The sequence below is a fragment of the Pantherophis guttatus genome, chromosome 5 (genome assembly GCF_059756535.1).
Source record: "Pantherophis guttatus breed Tessera chromosome 5, ASM5975653v1, whole genome shotgun sequence".
Lineage (NCBI taxonomy): Eukaryota > Metazoa > Chordata > Lepidosauria > Squamata > Colubridae > Pantherophis > Pantherophis guttatus.
This window is the reverse complement of record NC_142067.1, coordinates 128,847,168-128,868,122: the sequence shown is the minus strand read 5'-3', so window position 1 is coordinate 128,868,122 and position 20,955 is coordinate 128,847,168. Positions and strand designations below refer to the sequence as shown.

The 20,955-nt window shown below is 41.5% G+C and overlaps 1 protein-coding gene across 6 annotated transcripts in view; it reads right to left on the bottom strand.

The window, feature by feature from the left end:
• The window catches only part of DGKH (diacylglycerol kinase eta), a 99,540-nt gene that overhangs the window by 18,813 nt on the left and 59,772 nt on the right, over window positions 1–20,955 (bottom strand). For 4 of the 6 annotated variants that reach the window (XM_087895572.1, XM_087895573.1, XM_060686509.2 and 1 more), the window contains 15 exons: window positions 16,933–17,035; window positions 14,337–14,499; window positions 13,111–13,219; window positions 11,933–12,072; window positions 11,731–11,818; window positions 10,396–10,481; window positions 9,941–10,037; window positions 8,538–8,817; window positions 7,714–7,839; window positions 5,914–5,976; window positions 4,045–4,162; window positions 2,699–2,809; window positions 2,105–2,201; window positions 1,331–1,438; window positions 422–535 (listed from right to left, as the gene is read on the bottom strand). In XM_087895572.1, the coding sequence (XP_087751698.1) occupies window positions 422–535; window positions 1,331–1,438; window positions 2,105–2,201; window positions 2,699–2,809; window positions 4,045–4,162; window positions 5,914–5,976; window positions 7,714–7,839; window positions 8,538–8,817; window positions 9,941–10,037; window positions 10,396–10,481; window positions 11,731–11,818; window positions 11,933–12,072; window positions 13,111–13,219; window positions 14,337–14,499; window positions 16,933–17,035 (1,803 nt within the window). The remainder of the gene's footprint in view (window positions 1–421; window positions 536–1,330; window positions 1,439–2,104; window positions 2,202–2,698; window positions 2,810–4,044; window positions 4,163–5,913; window positions 5,977–7,713; window positions 7,840–8,537; window positions 8,818–9,940; window positions 10,038–10,395; window positions 10,482–11,730; window positions 11,819–11,932; window positions 12,073–13,110; window positions 13,220–14,336; window positions 14,500–16,932; window positions 17,036–20,955) is intronic. The other 2 variants (XM_087895571.1, XM_060686508.2) reach the window with 1 other exon arrangement.

The following is a 20,955-nucleotide window of genomic DNA, read 5'->3' as shown; positions in this document are numbered from 1 at the left end:
TTTTAAATTTTGTATTTTTTGTGTTTTATCTGCTGGCTGTTCACCGCCCCGAGGCCTTCGGGAGAAGGGCGGTATACAAATATAATAAACAAACATAACAGATTTTACAGTACCCTTCCCCTGCCACGCCCCCACCAAGCCACGCCCACCAAGCCACACCATGCCCCCCCCAAGCCACACCCACAGAACCGGGAGAGGGGTTCGTTCTATGTGAGCAGCCGGTAAGCGTGCCTGCACAAAGCTCCATTTGCGTGCATGCACATACGGGCTCGTCCGCTACTCGCTCAAATTAGGATGCGTGATCACTTCCACGGCCCGGTTCCGAATGGTTCACGGCCCAGGAGTGGGCCTCAGCCCGCGGATTGGGGATCCCTGGTATAGGGAACTCTCTCATTTCCTTCTTTCTGGGCATCCGACAAACCTGGGCTATTCTATGATGTTGGAGTTTGATCACCCGGGAAACGGCCATCTGCATGCTGCCAAATACCGCCACCACCTCCAAGATTTTATCGTCGAACGATGGCGCCCCGAAGATCTGGAGAAAAAAGAGAAATCTTTTTTATGCCCTGCGATTCAGGTTTGTATATTTCAACATTTGCATTCCGGCCCTGCTGTCATCGTTAGGTTTTTCGCTCCAGGTTATAAATCGGCATTTCTTAAATATCAGAGAGGGTAGAGATTTGGAACGGAACTCTAATTTTAAAGGTCACTACTGAAGTATTGGAAAGAGTTCCTATTCACAAGGTGGGGACTGGAATCTTTCGTCAGTATATGAGAACCTCTGGGCTGTTGGAAATGGCAAAATATCTGCCTCTACCATCTACTGATCTTTAGTCTTTAGTCTTAGTCTTTATTTGATTTATATACCGCCCTACTCCCGAAGGACTCAGGGCGGTGAACAGCCAAGCAATAAAATACATAAATACAAAATTTAAAAAACAGAATAAAACCGAATTAAACAAATTTGGCCGAGACAGATTTAAAACACCCCAATCATTTAAAAAACAGATTAAAATTTACGTATGAAAAGAGAAAAAGGGGAAAAAGATTAGGCCAGGCCCGCTTGGTGGAATAAAAAGGTCTTGAGAGCGTGGCGGAAGATGCGCAGATTCGGGATCCTCCGGGGGGAGCTGATCTATTGATGTTCCTTGACGCCAAATGAAAATGTGGTGGGTACCAAATTGACTTCAACAAGTCTTGGAAAACAGACATTGAGGATTTAAAAAAAAACCAACCCTCTTAATAAACAGTATCTTCCATTTTTATGCAAACTTCCTTTAGAAAATCAACAAGACTTGGGAAAGAAAATAACCTGAAGAGCAAGACTTACATCATCTTCCTTGGTTCCACCCCAGAAATTTGTCCCACCAGCGTAGCTTGGGATGTTCAAAACGGCTATGCCTTGAAGGCTAGGAAGAGGGATATATTGCCCATCGCACTGCAAGGTATAAAATACTGTATAAATAACCACAGAAATAAACTGGAGTTTCCATTAATTACAGATATAGGTTAGACTTGAAGGCTAACTTGTAGGAGCCCTGGTGGCACACTGGTTAGAATGCAGTATTGTAAGCTGCAATTTTGCTGGGCTCCACTGTGGTCATACGTCGAGGACTACCCGTATCCAGCTGGACTTTTGTCTACATATATATTTTGCCCTCACAAGGTGTGACAGTGACAAGGTATCAATATCTCAGGGGCTGCCCCAAAGAAGAGGGAGTCAAGCTATTCTCCAAGGCACCTGAGGGCAGGGCAGGAAGCAATGGGTGGAAACTAAGCAAGGAGAGAAGCAACTTAGAACTAAGGAGAAATTTCCTGACAGTCAGAACAATCAATCAGTGGAACAACTTGTCTCCAGAAGTTGTGAATGCTCCAACACTGGAAGTTTTTAAGAAGAGGTTGGACAACCATTTGTCTGAAGTGGTGTAGGGTTTCCTGCCTAAGCAGGGGGTTGGACTAGAAGACCTCCAAGGTCCCTTCCAACTCTGTTATTCTATTCTAAGGTGAAGTTGACTTTTACAACTAAAAATATCACAAAAGTCGAGATTCATTTTGCTTTGGGGGGACACGAGACAAAAAGCATGTCGGGGAGTTTAAGCCTTACCTCGAGTTGAACTTTCTGCTCTAAGTTTTTGTAAGTCCGTTGTAACAGCTCTTTCGTACCAAGGACTCCGTACCACATCATGTTCTTGGTCCTGCTTCTGAAAGGAAAAACACAGGGATCACACAAAAGCAGGGGATTAATCGGTCAGAAACCTTCAGTAAGACCTCAACCCCCTGCCTACGCACACAACTTACGACCACAATGGAGTCCAGCAAAATTCCTGTCGCTAAGCGAGAACAACCCTTGGGTTCCAAAGGGAGTTTGGCCCCATTGTTTTCAATCTTTCTGACCACGGTTGTTAAGCGAATCCCCATGGACTTTTGCTTGTCTGAAGGTCGCCAAGGGAATCATGTGACATCACCCCCCGCCCCCCCAGGACACTGCAACTGTCACAAGTACATGCCAGTTGCCTCTGGATTTGGATCACGTGACTGTGGGGATGCTGAAATGGTCATAAGTGTGAAAAATGGTTACATTTTTCAGTGCCATTGTAACTTCGAATGGTCACTAAATGAATGGTTGTAAGTTGAGGACTAGCTGTAGTTTGCACAAAGGTGTAGGCGAGGACTCTTTCGAATCTTCACCGTGACTCACCTGCATTTTTCAGGATGTTCCTCCCGCTTGTTGTTAAATTCTAATGAAATCTTCGCGTCCAACCCGATGCCGAAATAATTGTTCATAACACACTTCTCTGAATAGCCTTCCCTGTACACAAAGGCACAACTCCTGTTGGTAATAGCACACGGAGGAAGCAACACACAGGGACACAACAAACAGCCCAACTCTAAGATTCCTTCTTAGAGGGGTCATTGTAGTAGGCTGAGTATGGAGAGATACCAGGGTTTGGCTAACAATCCACATTCAAGGGGAAAGAAAGTGGTTCGGGTTGCACAGAGGTCCTTGCAGGGATCCTATCAGCATTTTCTTAAATCTAGAACCCAGGAGAACCCAGGAGAAAATGGGTTCCTTTTTTGTTAAACCAAATGCCCCAGTCGTTAAGCAAACCCATTGTTCACAATCGAGTTAAGGGACCTGTCCTAAATTGAGAACTACTTGTAGTACTGTGAAGGTTGGGTGGTTACTCCTAATTCCCTAGAGGTAGTAAATGAGCACTAAGCATGTCTACTTATACCCTACTCTACTCTACTCTCTTCTGCATTCTCTTCTATAATTCTCTTCTCTTCTCTATATCTTCTCTATTCTATTCCATTCTGTTAACATATATTCTCTCTTCTCTTCTCTTCTGCATTCTCTTCTATAATTCTCTTCTCTTCTATTCTGTATATCTTCTCTTCTCTATTCTATTCTATTCTGTTAACACATATTCTCTCTTCTCTTCCACATTCTCTTCTATAATTCTCTTCTCTATATCTTCTCTCTTCTCTTCTCTCTTCTCTTCTGCATTCTCTTCTATAATTCTCTTCTCTATATCTTCTCTCTTCTCTTCTCTCTTCTCTTCTCTTCTGCATTCTCTTCTATAATTCTCTTCTCTTCTATAGTCTACTCTATTCTATTCCAGGGGTCTCCAGTTGGCAATTCCAAGACTTGTGGATTTCAGCTCCCAGAATTCCCCAGAATTCTGCTCTATTCCATGAAAATTCCTTGCCCCAAATCATGCCAATTTTCTCTATCTTATTGTTGTTAAAACTCTTAAGAGCGGAGGACTCTAAGAATGGTATGCACTTTTTTGCTGAGATAATTGTAGGCTTTTTGTTTACAACCCAAAAAATTAATACAATTTTTTTTTCCCTTGTGCTAATTAGAACTTCTGCTTTTTCGTTCTGAGATGGAAGGAACAAAGAATTCTAGTGCTTTAAACCTCCGGCATTTAAATGCTCTCTTGTGTAATACATGAACATAACGGCACCAAATATTAATACTGTAAAAAAAAAGAAGGCCCATTAAATGAGAAAGGAGCAAGAATTAAACTTGTTTCTTACAGTGATTCTGGGTCAGGATCAATAAAAGGGGTGGCGCCATACGGATCAATATTTGCTAGTAACATTTTGCTGATAATGGAGCTTCCCGCAATAGAGGCAGCGAGACCCGCTCTCAGACCTGATGGAAAAACGGGGTGAGGGGGATACATTTTAATTAGATATTTAAGTCATTTAGGAATCAGTTGACAGGTTAAAAATCTTGCCTCTCCGTCAAATGTTCAACAAACGTGACAACATATCTGTTTCTTTTTCTAAGTTTCTGAACATCTCCCTTCCATTCGTTGGAAACAGAAAGGGACAAAATTTTAAGAGAAGAAAATAAGTCACTTTTTCTACTGAACACGTTGCAAAGAATCAGACACGACTTAGCAACTGAACACCAAAAATCTACAGAGGTCTTGTAATTGCTGATATACAACACTCATAAACCATATTAGACCTACAAACACAAATATAAATTTAAGTAGAGCCATCAGCAGATATGTATGTATGTATGTATGTGTATATACCGTGTGTATGTATATATATATTCATTCCATATAGTATCAACCTCTCAGGTTTCCTCTTTCTGATAGGTATTCAAGATGGACAGTGATTAAAATATATATCTATCTCTATGTTTGTGTGGGTGTGGGTGGATGTCTGTCTGTCTGTCTGTCTATCTATTTATCTATCTACCCATCCATCTATCTTCTCTCTCTTTCTATCGTCTGTCTGTCTGTTTGTCTGTCTGTCTGTCTGTCTATCTATCTATCTACCATCTACCTATCTATCCACCCTTCTCTCTTTCTATCGTTTGTCTGTCTGTCTGTCTATCTATCTATCTACCCACCCACCTATCTTCTCTCTCTTTCTATAGTCCGTCTGTCTGTCTGTCTGTCTATCTATCTATCTATCTATCTATCTATCTATCTATCTATCTATCATCTACCTATCTACCCACCTATCTATCTTTTCTCATTCTATCATCTATCTATCTATCTATCTATCTATCTATCTATCTATCTATCATCTATCTATCCATTCATCCATCCCTCCACCTATCCTCTCTTATCTATCCAACTATCTATCTATCTATCTATCTATCTATCTATCTATCTATCCACCCATCTATCTTCTCTCTCTTTCTATCGTCTGTCTGTCTGTCTACCATCTATCCACCTATCTATCTTTTCTCTCTATCTATCATCCATCCATCCATCCATTCATCCATCTATCCTCTCTCTTTCTTATCTATCCATCCATCCATCCATCCATCCATCTATCCTCTCTCTTTCTTATCCATTCATCCATCCATCTATCTATCCATTCATCCCTCCCTCCACCTATCCTCTCTCTTTCTTATCTACCCATCCATCCATCCATCCATCCATCTATATCTATCTATCTATCTATCTATCTATCTATCTATCTATCTACCTATCTAAAATATGAGGACAGTGCAATATATAAGATAAAATATTACATTAAGATAAAACCATGATAAAATCCCCATAAAACGGTGCCAATTTGATAGATTGGATTAACAAGCGCTTCCCGTCCATTCCTTGAATGGTAAATACACGGTGGATTCGACTGGGTCATCTCAGCTGCTTCTCTTCAAAGTAAGGGACAATGTATACCAAATGACCGTCTCTAGACTCTGGGAAATTGAAAATCAAAGTCCATCTTACATCCATAGAGAAGTTTCTCCTGCCAGGAGGACTCAAGGAATAAGGACCTTCTCATGATGGATACTAAGGTGGATTTACTCTGTTTTCCCCATCATGTAGCTCCTCCATCTAAGACATGAATTGTAGGGGCAGCTGAATCTGGCCTGGTTCCAATTAATTTCTCAAAAAAAAAAATGAATTATGAAGTCTTCATTACCTGGACAAATTATTCTTGTGTTCAGGACTGGAAGATTTTCCTTGCTGGCGACACCAACTGGAACTGAAAAAGAATCAGCAGGAGAAGGATTTTATGAGCTTCCTTTCTCCTTCTGGACCTTTGGGGCAGTTTTAACTGGTCATAGAGTGAAAATATATGCAAGTAGTCCTCGATTTACAACAGTTCATTTAGGGACCGTTCAAAGTTACAACAGCATTGAAAAAAAGTGACCTAGGACCATTTTCCCACACTTATGACCACTGCGGTATCTCCATGGTTACATGATCAAAATTCAAAACTGGCAACTGACTCGTATTTATGACGGTTGCAGTGTCCCGAGGCCACGCAATCCCCTTTTGTGACCATTTGACCATCTGAGCAAAGTCATTGGAGAAGCCAGATTCACTTAACAACGAAGTTATTAATTTAACGACTGCAATGATTCACTGAACAACAAGGGTGGAAAGAAAAGTCATTGAATGGGGCAAAGCTCAATTAAGAACTGTCTCGCTTGGCAACATAGATTTTGGGCTCAGATGTGGTCGTTAGTCGAGGATTACCTGTACTTTAGGTTATACTTGTGAAAATGACATAAATGAACCATGGCAACCACTTAGGATCGTGATGGCGAACCTATGGCACACGTGCCACAGGTGGCACACATAGGCATATCAGTGGGCACGCGAGCTCAGCTCCGGCAGCTGATTTTTTGGGTCTTCTGGGCCCATCAGAAGTAGGGAAACCGGCTGTTTTCAGCCTCTGGAGGACCTCCGGCATGATGGGGAAGGCCGTTTTCTCCCTCCCCAGACTCCTAGAGAGGCCCTGGAGCCAGGTGAGAAAGAAAAATGGGCCTACTGGGCCATCACGTGCCAGGAGCACGGGGAATGGGGGGGGAGTTGCACGCACGGGGTCGGGGCGCATAGATTTATGGGTATGGGCATACACGCATGCAACCCACCCACCCCCCGCGACCCCCTCCTGGCACGCGATGGCAAAAAGGTTACCCATCACTGCACTAGGATAATCTTTTGCTTGCTGGAAACGCTTTCTATTTCATTTTAGGAATTTGTAGGGGCTTTTTCCTTCATAGAAGTAAAACAGATTTCAAAATAGAAAATGGAATAGAAAATGGGATGGAACGGAAGAGAATAATATAGAGAATCATCATCTTTTAACGACCTCATAATCCCTTGTGGGGTGGAGTCTGGGCAACTGAATGGAGCTAGTGGAGTATTTACTGGCCGGATGCCCTTCTTGTTGCCAAGGTGGAGTTTTGTTCAGCAGATACATTCTCATTGTGCCCAGAGAGAGAAATATCTGCCTCTACCTAGGATCAAACTCACAGCCTCCTGATTGTGAGGCGAGAGCTCCACCTCTAGGCCACTGTACCACTCTGGAATAATATATAGCAGTGGTCCCCAACCCCCGGTCCGCGGACCGGTGCCGGGCCGTGGAGTACCTGGCACCGGGCCGCGCAGCGGCCGGGGGACATGAACGCTGCAGCGCAAAGGCTCCTGGGCCGTGCGCAATGGGCCGTGCGCAAAAGCTCCTGGGCCGTGCCCCCACCCCTGCGCGCGCTCAGCGGGCCACGGCGATAAAAAGGTTGGGGACCACTGATATATAGAATATAGAATATAGAATATAGACTATAGACTATAGAAAATAGAAAATAGAAAATAGAAAATAGAAAATAGAATAGAATAGAATAGAATAGAATAGAATAGAATAGAATAGAATAGAATAGAATAGAATAGAATAGAATAGAATAGAATATGCAAATATCCTTTTCTGTTTACTTACTCGGATGACATTCATATTCTTTGGTGTCTTCGTCTTTTTCCTCCTTGGATTCCTCTAATTCCTTATTATAGTCCATCGTGGCCTGGTTTAATTGATCTTCACTATGTGCGTTCTGTTCATCCACCACTGTAACACCAAACGCCACTATTAATTATTAAAGAAAACCAGCAAGAAACCATAGAAGGAGAAATGGCTATATGCCTCCTGCACTGGCCCGTGCAATCTATTTGATTTCTGCTGCGAAAACTAATGAGAAAGTTGTATAAATTTTTTTTATGTGTCTGGAAAGAAACCGAAATGATTTTCAACACAAAGGGGTAAGTTGACCAAACCATTGTTAAACCATGGTTAACCTCACTTGGTACATTTTAGATGATACAGCAAGCGGTAGTTACTCTACCAGGGAAACAAACCTTCATTTGCAGATAGGCTGGAGAAGGTATCCAAGTTACAGAGGGAGAAATTGTCTCAAAGGTGTGTTGTTGTTTTTTCATAAGGCAACTGGACTTTCTTTGGTTTTCCTCGAAGACATTTCACTTCTCGTCCGAGAAGCTTCTTCGGTTCTTCAGAAGTTCTGAAGCTTCTTCAGAACTGAAGAAGCTTCTTGGGGGAGAAGCAAAACGTCTTCAAGTTTCCAGTTGCCTCTTGAAACAAAGCACTTTGGGGACAACCATGACCTGGCTGAGTGAGAATCTCCATAGACATTTAGCTCCGTCCTTGTACCAGTCAAAAAGGGTTTAGCTTAGGCCAAGTTTCACTTGTTAGTTAGCCCCATCAACAAACCACGATCCCAAGCACAGCTAGACAATTAAAATTTCCTTCACCTTTTTCTGCTTGCTCAATGATCTGTCTCAGAGCTTTCTTTAAGCTGTTGGCCCGTAGCATCAGCTGCTCTCGGGATTTGAACATCTGTTGGGTCGGAGATGCTGCGTTGTTCTCGGTGAACAGTTCTTTGGCATCCGACAAAGATTCTTCACTCGATGACTCGTCCGGTTCTTCCTCAGCGATGGGGATCGTAGCCATGTGGGAAAGGCTTGGACTAACCTGGGTTTCAGAGTGGAGAGCCTGGAGCAGGAGGCTTAACTTCTCGTTCAGTTCCGAGCACTAAAAAAGTTATAAAGGAATTATAAAGGAGCAGCTGACAGAGGAATTATTGAGTCTGTCATTTGTACCTCTATAACTGTCTGGTTTGGCACAGTAACTGTTCTATTCTATTCTATTCTATTCTATTCTATTCTATTCTATTCTATTCTATTCTATTCTATTCTATCCTATCCTATCCTATCCTATTCTATTCTGTATATTCTCCTATTCCTATTCTATTCTATTCCTATTCTGCTCTACTCTACTTCTACTCTTGTTCTGTTCTCTTATTCTCTTATTCTTATTCTCTTATTCTTATTCTCTTATTCTCTTATTTTATTCCTATTCTGCTCTACTCTACTTCTATTCTTGTTCTGTTCTCTTATTCTCTTATTCTTATTCTCTTATTCTATTATTTTATTCCTATTCTGCTCTACTCTACTTCTACTCATGTTCTGTTCTCTTATTCTCTTATTCTCTTATTCTATTATTCTATTATTCTATTATTCTATTATTCTATTATTCTATTATTCTATTATTCTATTATTCTATTATTCTATTATTCTATTATTCTATTCCTATTCTGCTCTACTCTACTTCTACCCTTGTACTGTTCAGTTCAGTTCAACCCTGAGCTACAAATATTCTCTTCTATAAGTCTTCCATAATCATTTTTTTATTTATTTTATTTTTTATTTTATTTTGAATTTGTATACCGCCCTTCTCCCTGAGGACTCAGGGCAGTGAACAGCCAAGTAAAAACATCAAATACAAATATTAAAATACAGTTAAAATATACATATATAAATAAATTAAAAAAAGGCCGACTATAATCTACCATTTCAGTGGAGAGATATACAGGTAGTTCTCAATTTATGACCGTAATGGAGCCAGCTTACTGTATGGTGGCCATTAGTTGCGATGGTCATCCATATGACCAGCCTGATTTTACAACCGTTTTTCTAATCATTGTTTAAATTAGCCATCTTTAACCATCTTTATACCTGGTGACTTCCATGATTTATTTATTTTTTTGGTAAGCCTTCTATGTATCCATACAAAAGAAGCATTAATGCTAGGGAAATACACAGATAAATATGAAATACTGAATCATTTCTTCAAACAAAACCATCTCAATTCTTACTTTTATAGCCATGGCGTCCGTTTCTGTATTTTCCTCTGGTCTCTCACAAGTCTTCCCTATTTTGGCCACAAATCCTTTCACAGTTTCACATAAGATCCTTTTTTCAGGAGAAAGAAATACCGGAGCAAGAAAGGAAATTGATGATGTTAAAGCATTAATTTTACATTGGGCGTTAATTTAGCTCGGCCACTTATCGTTGAAAAAAGAAGCCATTAAGATTGCACATTTTATGTTTTACAAACAAAAAGCCTGTGAGATCACACACACAAAATCTCTCCTCTCCCCTCCTTTCCTCACCTCACTTTTCACTATAAAATTCTCAATTGATCATAAGTAGCCTCTTGCTGTATGGATGCTTCAGAAGAAAAGAAGGGCAACAGAAGGAAGAAAGATGGAAAGACATGGGGTTTTTTTTCAAATTAGAAAGCAATTTTACACCCTGCAGTTGAACTTACTTGGCGGACGATATCACAACGGAGTGTTGATCCGAATCAAGGATTTTTGTCAGATGTGTGGCAACTGAATCCTCATATGCAGACATCTAGAAACAGGTTTTAAAAAAGCTTTGGATCTTAAAATGCAGCTGTATAATAAATACCTATTTTTCACCCAAACATATATCAGATAGATAGATAGATAGATAGATAGATAGATAGATAGATAGATAGATAGATAGATAGATGAGGGAGGGAGGGAGAGAGAGAGAGGGAGAGAGGGAGAGAGAGATGATATAGATAGATAATAGATAGATAGATAGATAGATAGATAGATAGATAGATAGATAGATAGATAGAGATAGATAGATAGATATGGATAGATAGATGGATAGAGATAGATAGATATAGTAATAGAGAGATAGATAGATAGATAGATAGATAGATAGATAGATAGATAGAGATAGATAGATATGGATAGATAGATGGATAGAGATAGATAGATATAGTAATAGATAGATAGATAGATAGATAGATAGATAGATAGATAGAGATAGATAGATATAGTAATAGAGATAGATAGATAGATAGATAGATAGATAGATAGATAGATAGATAGATAGATAGATAGACAGACAGACAGACAGACAGACAAGAGTGAGAGATGAGAGAGATGGTGGGCCTGACTTCATTTGATTGAAGCTACTATCTTGACTAGTTTGTGATTGCAACATAAAAAATCTGCAATTTTCCAGTGGCCCAGGACAGACCACAAATAAATTAAAAACAGTGGCAAGTTGTACGAGTTTGTTCCAATACGACAAAAGGGAGTGCTCAGAGAGCCCCAAGTACCCCACAGTTCAACCCTGAGCTACAAATATTCTCCTTTGTTGGTCTCCAATTATTAACTGTGGGAGGAAAAAAATCCCTTCTCTTCCTTCAGCATTTTAGAAATTAAACACTGACTGAAAATGCTTGCAATGATTCCTATTACAATATCAATAGATTCTTCCCACTATAAATCATATGACTTCAATTAAATGGAACCGTGTAAGTTTCCCAGATCTCATTAATGGTATTATTGCAAGTTCTTCTCTTAAGCATTTGCTGAAATCCTATACATAATTAATCAGTATTCTGATTTCAGAAGCACTTTTGTCTAAGTGGCTTGTGTGTGTGTGTTTGTGAGTGTGTGTAGAGAGAGAGAGAAAAAGGAGGATGAGAAGCAGACAGAGTATTACTCAGTTTGAATGCATCCAAATTAGATCTTGTATAATTTAATGACATCCAGAAATTTAGATTTACCCAACAACCAGATTAGATCTTATATTATTTAATTGCAAATTTAAATTTTACCTGACAATCGTCAGCGTCTTCTTCGGGAGTAACTGGAAGGATGCATTGCTTGGATGGCATCCTCAGTTCATACGACATGATGCTCCACCTGAAATATTCCAAAATTCAAATTCAGAAACGGAAGGATTCACCGAGAAGAAACGTTGATCGTGGAAAAGATTTGACCATGCAAACACAATAAGCAAGGAAGGAATTTCCTCACCTGTCGAGCATTTTGGTGCTAGCTCGTTCTAATTTTTCTAAAATTTGAGGCAGTTGTGTGTCATCATCACAGGAACCTCCCCAACCGAGAACCCGGGCGAGGTCATTTCCTGTCCCAAGCGGTAACACTCCCAAATGACACTGGAATAAAGATTAAAAATATAGATTTGTGATTTGGTTTCTGAGAGACAGTTTGGTCTACTGGTTTAGGCACCAGGCTAGAAAGCAGGAGGTCGTGAGTTCAAGTCTTGCCTTAGTCATGAAAATCAGCTGGGTGACTTTGAACCGATCACAAGGAGACTGGGAGTTCTAGTCCCACCTTAGATGTGAAAGCTAGCTGGGTGACTTTTGAGTCAGTCACTCTCTCTCAGCCCAATCCACTTCACATGGTTGTTGTTGACTTTGGGTCAATCACTAGGTGACTGGGAGTTCTAGTCATACCTGAAAGGTGGCTGGGTGACCTTAGGCCAATCACCAGAAGACTGGGAGTTCTAGTCACACCTTAACCATGAGCGCTAGCTGGATGACCTTGGCCAATCACCAGGAGACTAGGAGTTCTAGTCCCATTTTAGACATGAAAGCCAGCTGGATAACCTTGGGCCAATCACCAGGAGACTGGGAGTTCTAGTCTCTCCTTAGACATGAAAGCCAGCTGGGTGACTTTGAGCCAATCACTGTCTCTCAACCCAACCCACTTCACAGGGTTCTTGTCGTGGGAAGGACAGGAGGAGGAAGTTGTGTTTGAATATGTTAAGAATTCAGTTTTGCCTTCTGTTATGTGTAAAAATAATAAGGATGGGATAAACATAAAACAAAATAAAATAAAATCAACCAAACAATAATAAAATAAAATAAAATAAAATAAAATAAAATAAAATAAAATAAAATAAAATAAAATAAAATAAAATAAAATAATAAAATAAAATAATAAAATAAAATAATAAATAAAATAAAATAAAATAAAATAAAATAGTGAAGTGAAGTGAAATGAAATGAAATGAAATAATAAAACAAAATCAATAATACAATTCCCCTGCTCAACCTTAACCGCTAGTAAACTCTGTGACAATGTTTAATTATGGTATAATCACGGGACATTCTTTTCCTTTCATTTTTCTAGTTTTTAAAAAAACAAAATTCAATTTATTTCTTTGAGGATTTAAAGAAAAAGACACTTGCCTGCTTATGTAGGTTGAGTTTATCAATTTCAGACAAGACCCAGCCGACACTCCCGTCTCCCCCGCACACCAGGATTCGGAAATTGTCAAACTTCTGAAATAATCGTAAACTAAAAGAGAAAAAAGCCAGGTCCGTAATCAGATCCATCCTGTCAGCAAGGAAATCTCATAACCGTGAAAAATCAACTATGTTGGGAAGAAAGTGTTGGAGAAATTTCCCAGGGGGAAAAAAAAGGTTGCTTTAAAATAATATTAAAATAGTTCTGAGCACTGAAACGGATATATTACAGGTAGACCTCAACTTACAACCACAATTGAGCCCAAAATGTACGTTGTTAAGTGAGAAATTAAATAAGTCTTGCTCCATTTTACGACTTTTCTTGCTACAGTCATTAAGTGAATGACTGAGGTTGTTCAGTTAGTAACATGGTTGTTAAGTGAATCTGGCTTCCCCATCGACGTTGCTTGTCAGAAGGTCACAAAGAGGATCACGTGGCCTTGGGATACAGCAACGGTCATAAGTATGAGTCCATTGGGAAGTGCCCAGATGTAAATCACATGACCCTGGGGATGATGTAAGCATGAAAAAGGGTCATAGGTCACTTTTTCCACTATGGTTGTGACTTGGGTCACTAAATGAACTGTTGTAAGTTGAGGACTAACTGTATTAAGCGGATGATTTACAGCGACACTGAAAAAAAAAGTGATTTATGACCATTTTTCACACTTACGACCTCAGGAAGGGAATTCTATTTACCAAAATTTTATCAGAAAAGGAATTTTAAAATGGAGGCTCCCTGAAATATGGCGTACAGTACACAGAAAGAAAGAAAGAAAGAAAGAGGAAGAAAGAGAGAAAGGAAGGAAGAAAAAGGGAGGGAGGGAGGGAGAGAGAGAGAAAGAAAGAAAGAAAAAGAAAGAAAGAAAGAAAGAAAGAAAGAAAGAAAGAAAGAAAGAAGAAAGAAAGAAGAAAGAAAGAAGAAGAAAGAGAGAAAGGAAGGAAGAAAAAGGGAGGGAGGGAGGGAGGGAAAGAGAGAGAAAGAAAGAAAGAAAGAAAGAAAGAAAGAAAGAAAGAAAGAAAGAAAGAGGAAGAAAGAGAGAAAGGAAGAGAAAGGAAGAAAAAGGAAAGGAGAGAAAGAAAGAAAGAAAGAAAGAAAGAAAGAAAGAAAGAAAGAAAGAAAGAAAGAAAGAAAGAAAGAAAGAAAGAAAGAAAGTTAACCAAGTTACCCTAAGTGGGGTCCCCCATTCATTAAATCGAAAACCTGAGCTGGGTTTAGGGACTGCTTGAAGCGCCGGAGAAATTTCACGCCCTGATTGTCTCCGCTCTTCGAATTCACAAAAACCAAGAGAGGACTGGCACAGGTGGGTGGACAGGTGGCTTTCCAGAAACCTGCATGAAAAATCAGAAATAAAATAATATTTTAGCCAGCCTAGACTCTTTCCTAGTTCCAGCAAGGTTATCACAATCGCAATCAAGAGGTTGTTCATGAATTTTGGACTCAATTTTGAACAGCGGATTAAGGACTGTAACAAATAGTCTCAGAGAACAGAGGTTGGAAGGGACCTTGGAGGTCATCTAGTCCAACCCCCTGCTCAAGCAGGAGACCTTATACCATTTCAGACAGAGGGCTGTCCAATCTCTTCTTAAAAGCCTTCAGTGACGGAGCAGCCACAACTTCAATAGTTTCACGGATAATTGTCCTCACTGTCAGGAAATTTCTCCTTAGTTCTAGAACTAAGGAGAAACTTCCTAACAGTGAGGACAATTAACCAGTGGAACTACCTGCCACAAGAAGTTGTGGGTGCGCTCCATCACTGGAGGTTTTTAAGAAGAGATTGGACAACCATTTGTCTGAACTGGTAGAGGGTTTCCTGCCTAAGCAAGGGGTTGGACTAGAAGATCTCCAAGGTCCCTTGTGCTCTGTACAAAGGTAAGAATTCACTTTCAAAGAATAAAATCGTTCTATGGAACACTCTGCATAAAACTCTGCGCTTTCTTTCCCTTAAGATTTTGGGGATATAATTTTGAAATACCATAAGAATAAAAGTCACTCTCATGGAGAAATAGCATCCCAGTCAAATGGCAATCCGGTCTTTTCTTAAAAGCCTCCAGTGATGGAGCAGTCACAACTTCTGGTGGCAAGTTGTTCCACTGGTTAATTGTTCTAACTGTCAGGAAATTTCTCCTTAGTTCTAAGTTGCTTCTCTCCTTGATTGAGTTCCACCCGTTGCTTCTTGTCCTACCTTCGGGTGCTTTGGAGAATAAGTTGACTCCCCCTCTTCTTTGTGGTAGCCCCTCAAACATTGGAAGGCTGCTATCATGTCTCCCCTAGTCCTTCTTTTCATTAAACTAGACATACCCAGTTCCTGCAACCGTTCTTTATATGTTTTAGCTTCCGGTCCCCTAATCCTCTTTGTTGCTCTTCTCTGCACTCTTTCCAGAGTCTCCACATCTCTTCTGTATCGTGGCGAACAAAACTAGATGCAGTATTTCAAGTGTGCTCTTACCAAGGCATTATAATAAAGTGGTATTAAAACTCTTTTTTTTTTTCCGTCGATGAAGGCCAATATGTTTCAGAACATAGAAAATTCATTTCTGTGTGTTTGAATTTACGGCGGTCTGCCAGGCCTCTACAAATTGAAACCTAATTAGGAGGCATGAATCTGAGCGTTCGTATCTTAAGTGTCATTAATTCTCTTATGTTCATTTACATGGAAATCGGCAAGGAATCCTCTTCCGTAAAATACTAAGACAGTGATGGCTAACTTTTTTGCCATCGTGTGCCAAAAGTGGGGGGAGCGTGGGGGGGTTGTGTGCATGTCCATATCCATAATTCTTTGTACCCCATGCCCCCTGCCCATGCACGCATGACACCCCCATGTTCCCCCTGCTTTTGGCACATGATAGCATGGTGGGCACGGTAGGCCCATTTTTCGTACTCCCCAGGCTCCAGAGCCTTTCTAGGAGCCTGGGGAGGGCGAAAATGGCCTTCCTCACCCCCTTGGAGGCCCTCCACAGGCTGGAAACAGCCTGTTTCTCGACCTCCGGTGGGCCCAGAAGACTCGAAAATCAGCTGGCTGGCACGTGCCTGCAGGCCGGAGCTGAGCTCACGTGCCCACCAATATGGCTCCACATGCCACCTGTGGCATGCGTGGCATAAGTTCGCCATCACAGTACTAAGACATTCGCATTCCACTTGAATTGCCTCCATCTCCCATCGAAGCTTTTCCGGCGTTTTGCAACCTGTCCTGCACTATTATCCGTGTTCAGGGAGGTATTTACTTATCTTTGCTAACAGTTTGCAAATGTGAGTGCATGTGCGCACTACTTCCTTCCTTCCTTCCTTCCTTCCTTCCTTCCTTCCTTCATTCATTCATTCATTCCTCCCTCCCTCCCTCCCTCCCTCTCTCCCTTCCCTTCTCCTTCCTTCCTTCCTAACTTCCTCTCCCTCCCTCCCTTTCCTTCCTTCCTTCCTCTCTTCCCTTCTCCTTCCTTCCTTCCTTCCTTCCTCCCTTCCTCCCTCCCACCCTCCCTCCTTCCCCTTCCCTCCCCTTCTCCTTCCTTCCGTCCTTCCGTCCTTCCTCCCTCCCTCCCTTCCCTTCCCTTCCCTTCCCTTCTCAGTGCATGTGCAGCATCAAAAACGGGATGTGATGACATCCAGGCGGGTGGGCGGAGTCTCCAACAGCCGCCGCTACCATTTCGCCCGAACCAGATAGAACCGGCTGAATGCCATCACTCTCCGTGTTACATATTGTGTACATTCGCTCTGCACAAATCCTACATGTGACATACACCGTACATCTGCCATATCAACATACATACCGTCCGAATCTATGCTGTTCAGTGCTGTGGGCGGAATAATTGAGACTTTGCACTGGCCGAGGGGACATTTGCGCGGATACGAGTCTCGGCACGCCGTGTGCACCTGGAAATGGTTTTACAAAGTGGAGGAGACGTGGATTATTAAAACGTTTACGAAACGGAGGTGATTTTATGGCAAAAATGCAAATCTGAATACAGGGCATCCTCGACTTGCGACCAAAATTGAGCCCAACGTTTCTGTTGATAAGTGAGACATTTGTTAAGCGAGTTTTGCCCCATTGTAAAACCTTTTTCACCACTGACTGAACAGTTGTTAAGTTAGCTGCACCGTTGTGAAGTAACTCTGGATTCCCCTTTGACTTTAGCTTCTCCAAAGTTTACGAAAGGGGATCATGTAACACCCCCGGGGGACATTACAACCGTCATAAATGCAAACCAGTTGGCAAGCAACAGAATTCTGACAATGTGACCAGGCTCTATTGTGGTCATTAAATGAGGATTAGGTATGTTTCCAGAGACGGCCTCTCCTTGTGTTGGTGTCCTCTCCCAATCTCTGTACGAGCAAAGGGTTCTTCATGCAGATGTCAAAATGCAGCTGTTTCCAAAGCGAAAGAGCTGTCTATTTTCTACATTTTTCTACGATAAAAATATGTGTTTTTTTTTTCATTCCAGGCCGATCTGGGTGTTCCATGGCTGCAGATGGAGCTTCTCTGGGGCCGGGGGGAGTGGATTCTCTTTGCGACCCCCCCACAAAACACGGCCACGTTTCCTGTCTCCAAAGTTGCCTAATTCGAACTCTGTCCCCAAAGAAGCCTCTGGACAGGTGCAAAATCCATGTGTGAAGCTGAGCAGACCACACAACGAAGATTCCTCCCCCCCCCCCCAATTATTTGCTTTGGGGCGAATATGAATCTGTAAGCAAAATCAGTTGATATGGAATCTTATATTTGCTATTTGCTACAAAATTCAGAACAAAGGGTCAGACATTCCGGCTCCCTCCTTAAATTCATTCAATGATTGTTCATCATTTCATCGTGAACGGCTCTTCGATGTTAGTCCTCTACTTACAACAGTTTGTTTAGTGACTGTTCGAAGTTACAATGGCACTGGAAAAAAAGGGACTTAGGACCGTTGCAGCCTTCGCCCGTCAGCGGCCTGTGCAGGTAATAGCTGATTCCGACAGTGAGGAGACTGGTGTGGTGCTGCGCCAACAGCCTGTGCAGCTGGCGCTCGAGTCGGACAATGAGGAGGCTGGAGAAGAAGTGGTGCCAGAGTCAGGGACTCAGCCAGGGCCTTCAGAAGCTCCCATAAGTGAAGAGGACGAAGAGGAGGCTCCTCTTCTCGATGCACGGGCGCGCAGAGCGTCCAAAAGGCAGGAGTGGCTCCTCAGGAGGAGGTCTCCTCGAGAGTAAGGCTTGGGGCTAATTGGCCACTCCCTTAGCCTATTTAAGGAGGAACGCCGACTGAAGCAATTTGCAGGGAACAACTTCGTTCACATACCTTCGTGTCTTGTCTTGATTATCTGGTCAGCTTCCTGCAAATTGCTTCTGGGCATTCTGCCAACCATAGTGAGTTTTCAGTCATTGTTCTTTGAGTTCTTGGCGGCTGTTGATGCAACTGGTTGGCAGCCGTTGTTGTGGAAGACCGGTTTGTTCAATAAATTGAAGTTACTTTGAACGGACTTTGTGAGTGCTGCGTTCTTTGGGGTCCGTAGCTGGGGCTACGAACACCAAGATCACATGCCTTACATTCGGATGCTTGGCAAGCTGACTCACATTTTTGACGGTCAAAAATGTGAGTCACCTTTGCGACCTTCTGACAAGCAAATCAACAACGAAGCCAGATTCACTAAAACATAAGTTCATGCCAGCTGCCAAGCGCCTGAATTTTGATCACAGTTTCCTGGGATGCTACAACAGTTGTGTGTGTGAAAAACGGTCCTAACTCACTTTTTTCAGCGCCGTTGTGATTTTGAATGCTCATTAAACGAACTGTTGTAAGTTGAGGATTACCCGGTCTGCAGGCGGAAGAAAATACACAAATATATTCTGTTCGGCCCAGCCACGGAGATGCTGGCAGAAATTTTAGTGACTAGCTGAAGTGCCACTTCTGCTGTGCTAATGGTACTCAATTCTAATTTGCTTTTATCCGAACCAAGGGAGATTGTTTGCAGCGACAGATTAGGAGCGAGGGGAAAATATTAAATTAACTAAATTGCAATCTGGAGAAATTAAATTTTCAGAACATCTATCCGAGCAGGCCATTCCTCAAGATACTTGGTCTCCCCTAAGGTAAAGGTAAAGGTTCCCCTCACACATATGTGCTAGTCGTTCCTGACTCTAGGGGGCGGTGCTCATCTCCGTTTCAAAGCCGAAGAGCCAGCGCTGTCCAAAGAGTCTCCGTGGTCATGTGGCCAGCATGACTCAACGCCAAAGGTCCACGGAGCACTGTTACCTTCCCACCAAAGGTGGTCCCTATTTTTCTACTTGCATTTTTTTTTATTGAAAAGTTTTACAAAAAACAAAAATTTTCTTCCCCCCCCCACATTCCCTCCGCCCTTTCCCTCCCCTCATCCCACCCTCCCCCCCAGACTTCCCAGAGCAAAATACAAGGTATTTCATTGAGCAATCATAAACTAGATTAAGCTACTTATCCTCAGACTACTAACTCCCCCCTTGAAACCTTAACTCCACTATAGATAATTAAATATTTCTAATACTTAACATTCAATCATAAGCTATTTGATATTTTCTTGTCTGATACTTATTTTGAATATAGTCAATCCATCTTCTCCATTCCGATACATATCTTTTTTGTGTATAGTCCTTCAAGTACGCTGAGATTTTCGCCATTTCTGCTAGGTTCGTTACTTTCAGTATCCACTCTTCAATAGTAGGCAAAGAGTCCTTCTTCCCATATTGCGCTACCAACAACTTGCATTCTACTTGCATTTTTTACCTGCTTTCGAATTGCTAGGTTGGCAGAAGCTGGGACAAGGAACGGGAGCTCATCCCGTTACGCGGCACTAGGGATTCGAACCGTTGAACTGCCGACCTTTCAATCAAAAAGCTCAGTGTTTTAGCCACTGAGGCACCACATCCCTTGAGCCACCATGGTCTCCCCTAAGCAAGGCCAAAGTCATATCTTCTCACAATGTACAGGTAATCCTCGACTTACGACCGCAACGGAGCCCAGAATTTATGTGGCTAAGCAAGACATTTGTTAAGTGAGTTTTGCTCCATTTTACGACCTTTCTTGCCACGGTTGTTACGTGAATCAGTGCAGTTGTGAAGTTAAGTCACACGGTTGTTAAGCGAACCCGACTTCCCCATTCGCTTTGCTCGTCACTGTCACCGTCATAAATATGAGACAGTTGGCAAACGTCTGAATTCTGATCAAGTGACCCTGGGGATGTTGCAATGGTCGTAAGTGTGAAAAACGGTCATAAGTCATCTTTTCCAATGCCATTGTTAACTAAACGAACTGTTGTAAGTTGAGAACTATCTGTATTTAGAAAAATCCATCTGAGATCTTCGGTAGATCTCTGGAATCTCATCACAGTGGGGGGAAAATGATTTTTTTTATCTGAGGTTGTTTTTACCCAGTTCAGATCAGATATATCTGTTCAAATTTTATGTAGCAAAATAAATCACAAGCTTGGTGGGTTTGCAGGAATTTAAAAGGAATTTAAATATGTTTTTAAATTATTGGGGTGTTTTAATCTGTCTGGGCCAAAATGATTTAATTTGATTTTATCTGGTTTTTAAATTTTTTGTATTTATGTATTTTATTGTTGGCTGTTCACCGCCCTGAGTCCTTCGGGAGTAGGGCGGTATACAAATCAAATAAACTAAACTAAACTAAATAAACTAAAAGGTGGGACAAAACAAAATAATCGTTAGGAAAAAAAAGAGAAGTTCCATTGTAATTGAAAGAATACTTATATTATGAGAAGGAAAAGAGATAATACGAATAAGATGGTTTAAAGAGAATGTGTGGAATCATAAACGCAAGTCCTTCAAG